At 34.9% G+C, this 15,508-nt stretch overlaps 1 protein-coding gene across 1 annotated transcript; it reads right to left on the bottom strand.

Annotated features, from left to right (window-relative positions):
• Window positions 1-6,338: 6,338 nt before the first annotated feature.
• LOC122276196 (MDIS1-interacting receptor like kinase 2-like) lies at window positions 6,339-13,827 on the bottom strand. The gene is made up of 2 exons (XM_043085765.1): window positions 11,296-13,827; window positions 6,339-10,280 (listed from the first exon to the last, which is right to left on the bottom strand). The coding sequence occupies exons 1-2, from the start codon at window positions 13,736-13,738 to the stop codon at window positions 9,913-9,915; spliced, it is 2,811 nt and encodes a 936-aa protein (XP_042941699.1). The 5' UTR covers window positions 13,739-13,827; the 3' UTR covers window positions 6,339-9,912.
• Between the last annotated feature and the right edge of the window lie 1,681 nt (window positions 13,828-15,508).

Below are 15,508 nucleotides of genomic sequence, written 5' to 3'. Positions count from 1 at the left end.
AAATAATTTAAATGACATTGTTGTGGTAGAAATAACCAATTAACAATTTACCTAAAACAATATAACCATAAGTGCCGACAACCAATGTCTGATTGGAGGAGTCAGGAATGCAAGGCTTAGCATATCTGATGTCAAAATCCTCGGTTGCTTCAATAATGTCTTCATATGCAATATGTTCGTCATAATTCCATATCGAGAATAAGTTCCCATTCTTAGATTCTCTTTACTCAAATTGATTTTCCTTCAACATACAATGAGACAAGAGAATACCCCCTATTCCCCAATAACTAGGAATCCGAGGAAAGTGGTGATGAGAGAAAATATTTCTATTTTGGTTGTGACTGACTTTTTCTTTTGGGACATGAAGGAAAAATCTTGAACTGACCGCATAAATCCCTATTGCTAGTTAATGTATGGGATTTATGATGCCCATCAAAACCGTCTAGAATTTGGCCCTTCAAAGAATTGTGTGACAAGTCAATTTCTTTGATATAAATGAGAGAAGGGGGATATGGCCCGTATGATTATTGTAGCTAAGATCCAAACTCGAGAGACGGGCTACTACAACACACCCAAGTGCAATGGGTATTTCTCCACTAATAAAGTTATGACTAAGGTTAACATATTTCACCCCATAAAGGTTATCCTTGTGATAGGGAATGCTTTAATAAAGTTATGACTAAGGTTAACATATTTCACCCAATAAAGGTTATCCTCGTGATAGGGAATGCTTCCAGTTCAGTAGTTTACACTAAGGTCTAAATATTCTAAATAAGTTAAATTATCCCAGATGAGAAGGATTGGATCGACGAGACTGTTTGAAGTAAGGTATAAATCGGTTAGATTTTTTAGCATCCCTAATTAAGAGGGAATGGATCCATTGATTTTATTCTGATTAAGGTCTAAATATTTTAAATTAGTTAAATGACTCAAGATGGTAAGGATTGGACCTACAAGCATGTTGGAATGAATATCTAAATAGGTTAGATTTTTCAGCATCCCTATTTTGGAAGGAATGGATCCATTAATTTTATTCCAAGGCCTAAATATTTCAAATTAGTTAAATGGTCCAAACTGGTAAGGATGGAACCGACGAGCATGTTCGAAGTAAGGGATAAATTGGTCAGGTTTTTTAGCATCCCTATTTCATGGGGAATGAATCCATTTTTATGAGTAATAACCGATTAGTACTATATATGTGCATGACGACTGATCCAGACATAGACTTTTATATATAAGAAAAGATGCATGCGACGACTCATTGACTAATATTCATGTATTAATTATATATAGCTCCCATGCTTACATATTAATATATATTGCTCGACGTATTGTTTGGTCTAGAGCTAGGGAATCAAAATTTCCCCCTCTTACTTGTTGATGTGAAGGGGTAGTCTTTACTCGTCAACGGGTAGTCTTTACTCTTTACTTTTTAGTTCTGATCACTTGTTTACGAGCTTTTGTTCCAAGCAAGCAGGAGGTATTGATGCTTTCTTTTACTTTTTCTTGAATTGCTTTTCAGCCTTTTCCTCAACATTTTTTACATTTTTGTCTAAACAAGCAAGCATTTCGTTTGATAAAAAAGAAAGTAAAATATATTAAGAGTAGGGTCCCTAAATTACTCCATCACTACTAACATAGCACTTAAAGAAAACTAAGAAAGGGCTTTGGGATCAAAAGTTTGGTTCATGCCCATCCCCATCTTTCTTGGAAAAACCAAGTGGGAGATGCCTTAAATGACTACTTTTTTCAATTCAATTGGAGGAATCTATAATTTGTATGGCACTATGTTTCGTTGCATTGGATTTTCTGATGCAAAGTCTCACATTCTTGTCCTCGAGACTTTCATTTAGGAAAAACACTGACATAACTAGTTATATAGGTATAAGTGGTCCAGATCGGCAGTGACAGGAAATGTTTTACCATGGCTATGTCGATGTGAGGGAACCATGCGCAAGGGCTATTGGGGTGGAGTGGGTCAGATAGGAAGATATTGAATCTGTCGATAAGGCGAAGTTCGCCATCAGAGGCGTGGCTGTGCAACAGTGCATGACACCCACGCACAGACTAGGCCACTTTTGAGGCACATGCATTGAATGATTTGCAGCAACCATTTTGGCTTTAAGCAAATCGGTGGTTGGGGAGAAGCATGGGATAGCTTATTAGTAAAATGAGTTAAATTTGATTTCTTATTTTAACTTTAACCATATTCTTGTAGATAAATCTTACGTACAAGAAAAATGAGTTTTTGTCACAACATAAAATTGCCAGAAAAAGTTTGAAAATTGAAGCAAATAAATATTTCATGAAAATTTTATGAGTCAAGACCTAGCCGCTGTAAAAGTTTCCAAAAAAATGTTGTTTCGGAGATTTTTTAAAAATTTTGGAAATAATTGCTTATTGCGGCAATCTTTCTTGCAGGAAATATTATTTATGGTGATTGATTTGTGCCGGAAAAGATTATTACCGTCAATATGTATTGTGGGAAATAGATATTTGCGATGGAAGGATATCGCCGCAAAATGTCCTTTAAAAATTAAAAAAAAAAAAAACTTTTGTAAAATACAAGCACACATGTGCAGCTCTGTCATTAATCCAAATACAATCCCAAACCACAAAATTCGTTGTATGTACTACTTGTGCATCTATAAACATGCATTAGTGCTAAACATGCAATGATGTCATATTTAACAATTAATACATCTCCAAAACAATTAATGCATCCCTAAAACTCGAGTTTGGCCTGATAGCTTAGACAATGAATGGTTTTTTGACCAAAATGGGTGAACAAGAACTTAATAAAAATTTTGTTACAGCAACATTTATCATGAGTAAGACCACAACTTTTAGCATGGTCCGCCAGTGCCAGAGCCCATAATGCTTCAAGGGCATACACCCAACACCTTTGATCTATTCCAGATATGATCAAGTGGAACATGTGCACTTGTGTTTATGTGTGTGGTTTCCTAAAATCAGCTATAAACATGCTAGAATTAAACGAGTAATCCAAGACACTTAACTAGAATTATCACAAAATGTTTGCCAGAGTTCCCCACCACAAAGATACATTCAACCTTGGTGATCTCATATCTCAACTTGAGAAACGCCTGTAGGCAAATCGAGAGAAGGACAAAACAGGAATAAAGTCAATAGAGGAGTTTTGAAGACTTAATTAATATTGAAAATGATATTATGAGATAAGAAAATTAAGAAAAGGGGGTAGTGAAGGGGAAGGAGTCAGGCTAGTTATAAGAAAATCAAACTGATGAAAGTAATGATCAAACTGACATATTTATGCAAAAATCTGTCCAATGAATACCACAAACACCAATATACACACTATTCATTTATCACTTGAGCCTAACCTCAATCCATTCTTCATGCAGAGAACACCCAACATAATCAAATCTGTCCAATTCTTGGACTTCATGGTTCTCATGTACATTCAAATTCATAAACCATTGCATTTAAATAAAATCTTACCAACTCTTCAACTAAATAAATATGCGCCGATAAACTAAACCCATTACACAAATTATGATCGTATAAACCTCATATTACTTTCAAAATGCATAAAATCTGTCCATCCAACACTTAAAATACTTTACTCAATATATAAGCCTCTTGACAATACATACAACACACATACTCAATACAAAGTCCAACTAAACTCCGCATAGAACAACCAACACAACCCCATACTTCACAATCTCTATGCTTCACTTACAACTCCATTTCAATCCTAGCCCCCACAATCATTATATTCAATCAATATGCCAATTAACAATAAATAGAACATGCATATTCAATTCATCTTCCATTTAAACTCAACGTACACAAAGCCAAATAATCACGTACCTTCACAAGTCTCAATCAATACTATAATCATGCTTCACAATTTCCCAACTTCTACAATCTCAACCAAGCTTACATATGTACCATACCCATTTATCACTTCACTCAACATACAGTAACCAACACAATCATAGAGCTCCACATTATCCCAACCTTTACATCACTTTTCTTAGTTCATTGAAACCAGCACATTCAATATATAAATATGTCATATCGTTTATGCACCAAACCCAAACACAATCATAAAGATTTCTAAGCTTCATTCATGGCTCAATACAATTTAATAAAGTGTGCTAATTAATCTAAGAGATAGAGACATAGGGGTTATACCAAAAATCTAGGGGCTGAGAATGTCTCGGTTGGTTGTTGATGGTGAAGCTGCCCGTAGGCTTGAGACAAAAAAAATAGCTGCTACCGTGCGGGATGGAGGGGCTATTTGGGTCATGGAGGCTCTTTGTGACTGCAATGGCGTGGAGGAAATAATCATAAATCTGTGGCTTTTCCTTTGCTATCTTGGTTGGACATGGAGGAGCCACCCTGTATGGTGGTTGGCACTTTTTGTGCAACTAGAGGTGCTGCAAGTAGAGGAGAACGTGAGGGAGAGAGAGAGAGAGAGAGAGAGAGAGAGAGAGAGAGAGAGAGAGAGAGAGAGAGAGAGAGAGAGAGAGAGAGAGAGAGAGAGAGAGAGAGAGAGAGAGAGCAGAGTAGAGGAGTTACCGATGGCTCACAGAGGTTGAATGATGGTGGCCTGTTTGGTTGCTGGTGGTGGCAAGGGTTGTTAGGGGTAGAAATCGGGAAGAGAATGAGATAGGCAACGTCGAGGGAGTGAGGGGCCAAGGGAGAGGAGGGAGTTGGTTGGCAGGCGGTGTGCAGCGGTTCTAGTTACGATGGCTCGTGGTGGTTGGTGGCTGGGCGCAAGCGAGGGCGAGAAAGGTAATAGGGGAGGGAGCGGGATGGCGTGGGTTAGGGGAGAGAGAAGACAGGAAAAGAGGGAGGGAGGAGAATTTCAATTTCTAAAATCTCTAAATTTTAAGAAATCAACGTAACTTTTTAATAAAATAAGCACTCTATCCAGTTTTTTATTTTAAGGTATATATTTAAGATGTAAACTGTGACTCCTTATATTTGGAAAGTTACTATTCATCACCTAAATTAATTTTTGTATATATTTTATAGGAAATAATTAAAAATGTATAAATAAAATAGTAGAAATAATAACAAAATATTAATAGTAAAAGATTATTTTAATAGAATAGACAAAGAATATAAAATTGGATGTAGGAAGTTTTTTAGATATGAATAAAATTTAAGAGAAATTTATAAGAAGTATGATTTCTAGCTAAAATTTAAAGAAAATTATAGAAAACTGAATATGAATGCTTTTAGATTTTAATTTCAAACCTTACCTTCAATTCTCATTTTTAATTGTGATCCTTTATTAGGGGTGGGCAAGGGGGCCCCGCACCCCCTACCCTGCCCCTGTTTGCCCCTCCCTCACATGGTGAGGCGAGCAACCTAGAACCTTATGGGCTAGGGTGGGGGGCGGCATCTAGCCCCCCTAGCGGGGGCGGGGAGGGCCCAACCTCGCCCCTCTTATATATTATATATATATATATAAAAACATAAATATATATAAAATTATATATATTTATATTTTACAAATTGTGTATATATAAATATATATTACAATTTATTAGACTTGTTCATAAAGTATGCACTAGCAAATTTAAAAATTACATAATTTAAAAACTACTACACTACAACTTACATAAAGTATGCACTAACAAATTTAAAAATTACATAGTTTTTAAATTTAGTCATATTTATGAAATTTAAATTTACAAATTAAGTTTAAAAATGTATTTTTGATCACTTTTGGACTTAGGAATAATTTTTAAACTTAGTAAAATGTAGTCTTCTTTTTATGTGAATATGAGGCGGGGTACCCCACCCCGAGGATGCAGGGGTGGGGGTGAAACCCCCCCCCCCCCCCCCCCCCCCCCCGCGGGGCCCTATACAGGGGGTTGGGTGTGGGGAGGGGGCTACCCCACACAGTATGGGTTGGGTAGCACCCCTACTTTTTATCATGATTTAAAGTTACTGTTAATAGTTAAATAATCATCGTAAATAGCTAAATATCATCCAATATTATTAGCGGCAAAATAATATTGCTGTAAAAGATACCAAAGATGTTGAAATTGATTTTTTCTGTCTAAATTAATTGCAGTGATATAATTTTCACTACCAAAAGTTTTTGTGACAAATTCCTTATTGTTGCAAATAAAATGTCATGTATTTTCCAAATCTAAACCCAACTCAAATATTAACATACGTAACCCTTTGTTTTAATGACCAGTCCATACATTGGGCGTTTTAGACATCCCATGTATTGATGGTGATGGGGATGGGTTAGCATGCTAGAACTAGTGATGGGGATGTGTAACTTCATTTCCCACAATTACGACCAACGGTCAATATCCAACCAAAAAGTTTAGCAACCAGAGTCCTTGGGCAGAGTTTTTGCTTATCCTTCGAGCATCCATCCAGGGCGACTTCTGTCTACCACACTTTCAACCAATAATCTCTACTCCAACAGGATCACCAACCCTACTTCAACACATGCGCTTCCTGGCCTATCACCAAATTGCACTCTCAAACTTTCTACGATTCCCAAACACCTCAAGTATGCAACCAATTTCTCACTATGGCAAACCCTCCTCATGACTTCTACAATATTGGGTTGTCTTGGTAGGTCTGTTTAAATTTCTAGTAATAATCATATATCTTTGGTTTTTATAAACAGAAAAGAGGGAAAAAAAAGTAAAGAATAATATGTGTCCTTTTATTAATTTCCATCGTTTTACACTGAAAATCTTGAGTATCATGATGTTTATATTTCCTCATTTTCTCGGCAAACAAATGTAATTATTTTGAATGATGACATGTGCGGATGTCAATAGTTGCTGAAACTTCAGTGGCGGGTGAAGATACGGCAAGTGTGCTAGACACAGTGAAAGTGTTCGATTTGAATGGAAATGCGATCCCGATTTCTGATTTGTGGATAGATAGGAAAGCTGTCGCTGTCGTGGCATTCGCTCACCATTTTGGGTCAGAGATTATATAAATATATGATTATTATGTGCAGATTTCTATCACAATGAACATAAAAGAGATAGTAGAGGCTAATGGAGGTAATATTTTCACTTAAGTAGTGTGCACCGATCATTCATTTTGCGTATGGTACTTATCTCTTATTTTGTAGGTGTGTCTTTTGCCTTAAAGGAGTTGATTATCTTGCCACCAAGAAGCTAAGTGTGTGGATGGACTATAGATGCCATGCGTTCATTCATTTTGTTATAACATAAATTCTACCTGCGAAAAGAAACAAAGTATTTGCTCCCCCATGATGTTAACAACAATGTAAGATTGTTAAGGAGTAGAAAATACTCAATAACTTATTGGCATCTTCCCCATTAATTTTTGTTGGTTTAAAATGATAAGTGGGAAGTATTGATGTCAACATAGTACTAATATATATGATATGTTGACAGGATATAATGGATACATCAAATGTGGCTTTGGTTGTAATTAGACCTCGTAGTATTGATCAAGTATGTACTGATGATTAATTAAACTACTGATATTTGCTTCAGTAAGACTTGATAGATTAATTAAGTATACAATAATAAGGTGCTCGTGTATTTTTTGGGTGTCAGTATGCCATCCTTGGAATAAGGGTGATTATAAATATGTACGGAAGTTTCATGAGTAAACCAAGGGCACTCTTCACGTGTTTTTTAAGGATAAATATGTGACTAACAACATTATGCTCCACTGAAATCATTTCTCACCCTTGGTCCCAATTGTTTGTCAAGGAAATAACATAAACTTTTGAAGTAATTGGTAGCAGTAATTTTATGCAAGCAAGAGCATTTACTGAGTAAACAAAATTCAGAGGTATGTTTTTTGAAGAATTCGTACACTATGTCTATTCTATTGTATCGGCAGTCGTACATCTAGTTCTACTTTGGTTTTACTGTCACTGGAGTAAAATGGAAACATGGAGATTAGATGGTGGCTCTGGGTCAATTACATGTGCAATTCTAGTCCTATTTTGTTTTCTGTTTGAAATTTCTTGTTTATATTTAAGTTCTTACAGTTCGTATATCTTGAAATTTCAATTACTCTATGATAAAGGGGTCTGTGTGGATATGGAACCATTGTTTCTGTTGGTAATTGATGATGATAATAACACAATAATGTTGTAATGATAAGGATGAGATGGTGAAGGTTTGGTGATGACAGCATTAATGGTGTCATTCTTGTTGTTGCAAAGCAGCATGTATTGTGAAAAGACTTTACTACTCATCAAAGCATGGGTGTAAAAGAATGAAGGAGAAATCTGTTCAATTTTATGCTATAGAAATCAGTGTAGATATGGAACGATTGTTTCTATTGCCAATTGATGATGATGATAACAACAATAATGTGATAATGATGAGGATGTGATGGTGAAGGTTTGGTGATGGTAGCAATGACAATGTCATTCATGTTGGTGCAAATCAGCCTTCATTGTGGAAAGACCTTACTACTCATCAAAGCAGGAGCGTAAAAGAATGAAAGAGAAATCTTTTCAATTTTATCTTGTGGAGTCTATACTTCCCAACAGTAAAGATTGTAATGTGTCTTAATTTTGCTGCCTACTAATAAGACTTGTTTGTTTCATAAGTTTATGCCGACCCGACCCACTCATTGTATAAAGCTTTACAATTTGTCTCAGGGGTTTCAACTACATTTACTACGAAAGTATGTGAAGATCCATTTTTGGTACTAGTACTTGTGGCTTACATAAGGTATTTGCGAAAATTAGCACTTTGTGATTGCATCTAGGAATTCTTAGTTTAGTTGTTTCTATGACGCTGCAGGTAGGTCTCAAGATAATACAGTTATACATGGAAGGCTATTGACAAGACTGGAAGCTTTCATTTGAAAAGGATGCCATGACTAGAGGTGGCTGGTATGCAAAACATCTTGTTGTAACTACTGTGTCCATTTTCTTTAATGATGAGATCAAAGTATCCACTTATGTACTTTTCTTCAACACCTAGCAACTATCAACAAAACCTGCATCTTGACTTGACATAATAGCATTATCAACAGAACCTAAATCCATCACAACTAAATCCCCTTGGTGGCTTAAACAAGATCTTGGAGAAGCCACCAAAGAAATTTGGCAACAGTTGACTCTACACTAATGGGTAAATTGAAAAAAAAAAAAAAAGTATAGAATTGAATAAATTATAAGGCCTACCTTCAATAAGATAGTTGGATTAATAGTTTTAGTGATCTTTATCCATTTAGGCTAAGTTTGTCAAATATGAGTTGTTTGCTTTCAATAAGTTTGTTGTTTCTCAGGCAGCAAGGTGGAATTATAGTTATAGGTCCTGGCAAAACTAATATCTCATATGTTCACAAGGTAATTAAGTTCCTCATCATAGCTTGTCCCATTTCTCTTTTGTCATATATTTGTTATTGATCAATGGTTTCCTTTTTTTCCTAACGCACAAAAAAGTTAACATGTATATTTTTACACTTTTTGTAACCTTATCTAAATATATTTTATTATACAATTAAAATCGAAGAGGAGTATCAAAAAACTCCACTTAAGGCTTTAAAGTTTTGAGCTTTTATGCTAGGTACTACTCTAACTAGATATAAAATTTGTTTATTTCTTTTTTAGTAGGACAAAGAAGCTGGGGATGATCCTGATATCAAAGATATTTTGAAAAGTTTATTGTTCCTGAAGAAGAAATTATGAATCTGCTCAAATTCTCTATAAGATTTTACTTAATTTACTTCTACTTTATATTTGCACACTTATCTCATACAAACACACCGACCCCATTTTGTTTCAGCCGATTCCAACTTCGAAAAGTGAGTATTTCAGGTTTATGAGGTGATTTGGAATGCTTACAAATAATATTTTTCTTGAAAAAAGATTGAGAAATGTAAATGACACGTTGACAACACACAAAACACCCTAACAATAAGCAAATCCTAATCCAGCATATATGTTGCTTGTTTCCTCAATTGCAGGAGTGAAACCGTAGTCAAGGGTATGACATTTGGCTTTTTGTGAGAGAAAAATTCTTGTGACACACATTTCATTGTAGGCCGAGACTTTGGCTGAGTGTGAAGGCATGCAAATGCTATTGTAGCAACGAGCAAAATATCCTGTCCAATTAGACAATTTGGAGGTGGCAGGCGTTGGTCTAATATTTCATGTAGCATCATGTTTTGAGATGATGATGATGATAATGAGGACAAGAGTTCTCCTGGATGCCTTCCCATTAATACTTCTAGCGCCACCACTCCAAAGCTATATACATCACATTTTTCAGTAACTGTCATTGTGTAGGCAAACTCTATAAAGAAAGAAAAAAAAACCGATGAGATCAACTAAATACGGTCAATTTCTTTTAAAATGAGTGTTTGCAATTGTGCATGATTCCATACAAACAATAATGGTCAGTAGCATTTTTTTGAGCCATTTGTTCAACATGGTTTCTCGTATTAATATTGGAATTTATATCTATATTTATTATTTATTATTTATTAATTTTATTTAAACTATATGCTCTATATAACCTGCAAATGATAAATTTTTACTCATATGAAGCCACGCCCTCAAGTTCTCAACTACTCTACTATAAATATAGATTGGATTAATAAATTGAAAAGAATATATCTAATTAAATTTGTTATTTTTTTAGGAAGTAATATTATTAAATGAAAACGGCATATTATTTAAATATCTTATTTCTATTTGTAATGTGACGTCATCACTTCAATTATATTATTATATAAAAATTAAATAATATATAATTCAGTCAAGCTTATTAAATGAACAGTAATAAATCTAATATTTAGTTTTTAAAATATAAGTCTTTTAAAGATAAAGACTACAAAGACGTGACAACTTTATTATATAATTGTTGTGAAAAATAAACAAAGTTCACAAAAATGAGTTCTAGTGTCAACTATTTATTTTTTAATTTTTTTTGCTTAGAGGTTATAAATTTGAATCTAAAGAATTTATAAATTTGAAAAAAAATGTTAAATCATGAAACTTTGATTATAGGAAACTACCATATATATTATTACATTATTGCTAATTGCAAACTATTCCTATATAGTCTCATCATCCACTCTCCAAATGTATTATTATTAAATAATATATGCGATTATGCTAAACATTTAAATGAAGAACAAAAAGATCTAATTAAATTTAAAATTTAAGATTAAATTTAAAAAACAGTAAAGAAAAATAAACTTTAAATTTGTTTAGATTCATGACTAATGAAAGAATTATATTCAATATTCTCAATTAAATAATTTCAATGACATTGTTGTGGTAGAAATAACCAGTTAACAATTTACCTGGGGCAATATAACCATAAGTGCCAACAACCAATGTTTGATTGGATGAGTCAGGATCAAGAAGTTTAGCAGTTCCAAAGTCAGAGATAAAACCTTGGAATTCGGAGTTCAGCAAAATGTTGTTGGATGATATATCTCTATGAACAATTGCTGGGATGCATTCATGATGCATGTAAGATAAGGCGTGTGCTGTGACTTTGATGATGTTTACCCTCTTGCTCCAATCCAGTTCCATAGCTTCATCAACATTTCTTAGGACACAAAATAGGCTTCCCCTTTCCATGTATTCATAAATTAAAAATCTGCATCTTTTATGTACACAAAACCCATGCAACTTCACAATATTTCGATGTCGAATCTCTGTTAACACCCTCACCTCATTTATAAAACTCTTACAGAAAACTGGATTCTCAACCTCTCTCTGATGAAGTTTCTTTAAGGCAACCACATTTCCGCTTGGTAATTCTGCTTTGTAAACGCTACCATAACCACCGGTTCCAATGCAATATCTGATGTCAAAATCTTCGGTTGCTTCAATGATGTCTTCATATGCAATATGTCCATCATAATTCCATATCGAGAATATGTTTCCATTCTTTGATTGCCTAGACTCAATCTGATTTTTCTTGAACACACAACGAGACAAGAGAATACCCCCAATAACCAGGAACCCGAGGAAAGTGGTGATGGGAGCAAAAATTTCTATTTCGGTTATGATTGATTTTTTGCTTTTGTGACGTGGAGGGAAAATCTTGAATTGACGACATAAATCCCTTTTGCCAATGGTCCCAAGTGCAGTAGGTATTTCACCACTAATAAAGTTATGGCAAAGGTTAACATAGGTCAAATTATTTAGCATCCCTATTTCAGGACGAATGGATCCATTGATTTTATTCCGACTAAGGTCCAAAGATTCCAAATTAGTTAAATGACCCAGAGTGGTTGGAATTGGACCGACAAGCATGTTTGAACCAAGGGACAAAGAGGTCAAATTGTTTAGCATCCCTATTTCGGGAGGAATTGATCCACTGATTTTATTCCGACTAAGGTCCAAATATTTCAAATTAGTTAAATGACCAATTGTGGAAGGGATTGGACCGATGAGCATGTTCGAATAAAGGTATAAAGTGGTCAGATTTTTCAGCATCCCTATTTCGGGAAGAATGGATCCATTGATTTTATTCGCCCCAAGGTCTAAATATCTCAAATTGATTAAATGACCAATTGTGGAAGGGATTGGACCGACGAGTATGTTCGAATAAAGGGATAAAGAGGATAGATTTTTCAGCATCCTTATTTCAGGAGGAATTGATCCATTGATTTTATTCCAACTAAGGTCCAAATATCTCAAATTAGTTAAATGACCAACTGTGGAAGGGATTGGACCAATGAGCATGTTCGAATGAAGGTCTAAAGTGGTTAAATTTTTCATCATCCCTATTTCGGGAGGAATGGATCCATTGATTTTATTTTGACTAAGGTCCAAATAGTCCAAATTAGTTAAATGGCTAAGAGTGGTAGGGATTGGACCGACGAGCATGTTCGAATAAAGAGATAAATAGATCAAGTTTTTTAGCATCCCTATTTCGGAGGGAATGGATCCATTAATTTGACTTTTACCAAGGATCAAAGATTTCAAATTAGTTAAATGACCAATTGCGGAAGGGATTGAACCGATGAGCATGCTTGAATAAATGGATAAAGAGGACAGATTTTTCAGCATCCCTATTTCGGGGGGAATTGATCCATTGATTTTATTCCAGCTAATGTTTAAATATTCCAAATGAGTTAAATGACCAACTGTGAAAGGGATTGGACCAACGAGCATGTTGGAATAAAGGGATAAAATTAACAGATTTTTTAGCATCCCTATTTCAGGAGGAATTGATCCATTGATTTTATTTTGATCAAGGTATAAAATTCTCAAATTAGTTAAATGGACCAGAGTGGTAGGGATTGGACCGACAAGCATGTTCGAATAAATGGATAAAAGGGTTAGATTTTTCAGCATCCCTATTTCGGGGGGAATGGATCCATGGATTTGATTTTCACCAAGGTTCAAAGATTCCAAATTAGTTAAATGACCAATTGTGGAAGGGATTGGACCGACGAGCATATTCGATGAAAGGGATAAATGGGTAAGATTTTTTAGCATTCCTATTTCGGGGGGAATGGATCCATTAATTTTATTCCGAGCAAGATCTAAAAATCTCAAATTAGTTAAATGGACTAGAGTGGTAGGGATTGGACCGACGAGCATGTTCCAATAAAGGGATAAAAATGTCAGATTTTTCAGCATCCCTATTTCGAGAGGAATGGATCCATTGATTTTATTCCAACTAAGGTATAAACTTCTCAAATTAGTTAAATGGACCAGAGTAGTTGGGATTGGACCGACGAGCATGTTATAAGAAAGGTCTAAAAAGGTCAGATTTTTCAGCATCCCTATCTCAAGTGGGATGAGCCCAGTAAGGTTGTTTGAACGAAGATGAAGACTTTCTAAATTTGGGAAGAAAGAGAAGTTGAGTTTCAACTGACCTCTCAAACCTTGATAAGATCTATTGATGCTTGTGACGCTTCCTCCATCATTGCAAGTAATATCATCCCAGTCGCAAGCACTTGAATAATTAGTATTGGACGGCCACCACCCAGTCTCGTGCAAAGCCTTGGCTTGTTCAAGTTGAAGGGTAGATATTGATCCAGATGCTGCTGCAACGTTAACAAGCTGATGAAGTGCATTATCCAAACAGTTTCCGCATAAAAAGATCCAGATAGCCCACGCTACTATCGGTATATTGGAAATGGAAAGGGAGGAGACTGCCATTTTTATGAGTAATGACCTATTAGTACTATATATATTTGTTCATGATGACTAATATATATAGACGTACGCTTTTATAGGTAAGAAAAGATTCCGAAGCTAGGCCGGTGAAATAATTGAATGAATGATCATGGAAATTGCCTTTGAAAGCCAATACATTTATATATTAATTTCCTGGAAATTTCCCTCAAGACTTGTGTATATTAATGCATGCGACGACTCGTTGACTATATATATATTCATGTATTAATTATAACGGCAACGTCGACAGTCCCAATTGGGGAATTGCTCTTAATTATTGTTTTCTAAACGAATTTAAAGTATATTAATACGTCTGAACGACATGAATAAATTAAAGCCAAGTGTTTTTTACTTTTAAAATTCTGTAACTTTTAAAAATTATTTAAATTTCTAATAACTATGCTATACGTTGGATCATAAATGAATAAGTGTTCAATTAAATTGATTAAATTTTACTGATATTATTTAATTTGTTAAGAAACAGAGAGAGCGATTAGAAAAATTATTGCTTGAAGTAATAATTATTTGGTCTAGAGCTGACCAAATAATTGAATGAATGAATTCTGCACTGACCTCGTCAAAGACTTTTCTCCTCTCATCCCTTAGCTTCGCCGTGTCTTTCCGCAAGTCTTTTCTTAATTATATTTATGTATTAGTTTCTTAGAAATTATTGCTTGAAGTAATAATTATATTAATAATGCATGCGACGACTCATTGGGCAAGAAACAGAGCCTCGACGTATTATTTGGTCTTTACTTTTTAAAAGAACTCTGTCGACAAGAAAAGAAAGGAACTCTGCACTGCCTTTCCGTGTATCTTTAGGAGATTCTTATCTTTTCTCCTTTGATCCCTTATCTACGCCGTGCCTTTCCGTGTATCTTTTCTTTATTTTGGATTCTTTCCCCCGACAGCATCTCACCGAAGCCTCCACTCATTTCTCACCAAGTCTCCCACTCATTATTTCTCACCTACACCAACTCTGTCTTCTTCTCGCCCTTTTCTTTTCTTTTATCTCCTTCACGGATGATCAGCTGCTTTACGTCGAATACCACTGTCCAGCAAAACACGTCTTCTCCTTCAACAACCGATCCCATGGATTTAAGTTGCTTTGATTCTATTTAGGTTTTTCAGGTTTCAGAAAATGCCTGCTTTTGGCTATATTTACAAGATTGCCATTAAAGCCCATGGATTTAACTTGTGCTGCGCCTGGTTTGATATTTTTCCGAAACATCATTTTTACAGAAAATATATTTAAAGGATTATGTATAAAATTATTATTTTGAAAGCTTTACTTATTCTGCTATTTACTTTAACCATAATCTTGTACATAAATCTTAGTGTATTTTCCAATCATTAACATACGTAACCATT

The sequence above is a fragment of the Carya illinoinensis genome, chromosome 9 (genome assembly GCF_018687715.1).
Source record: "Carya illinoinensis cultivar Pawnee chromosome 9, C.illinoinensisPawnee_v1, whole genome shotgun sequence".
NCBI lineage: Eukaryota > Viridiplantae > Streptophyta > Magnoliopsida > Fagales > Juglandaceae > Carya > Carya illinoinensis.
Note: the sequence above shows the minus strand (reverse complement) of the source record. Positions and strands in the feature narration are given on the sequence as shown.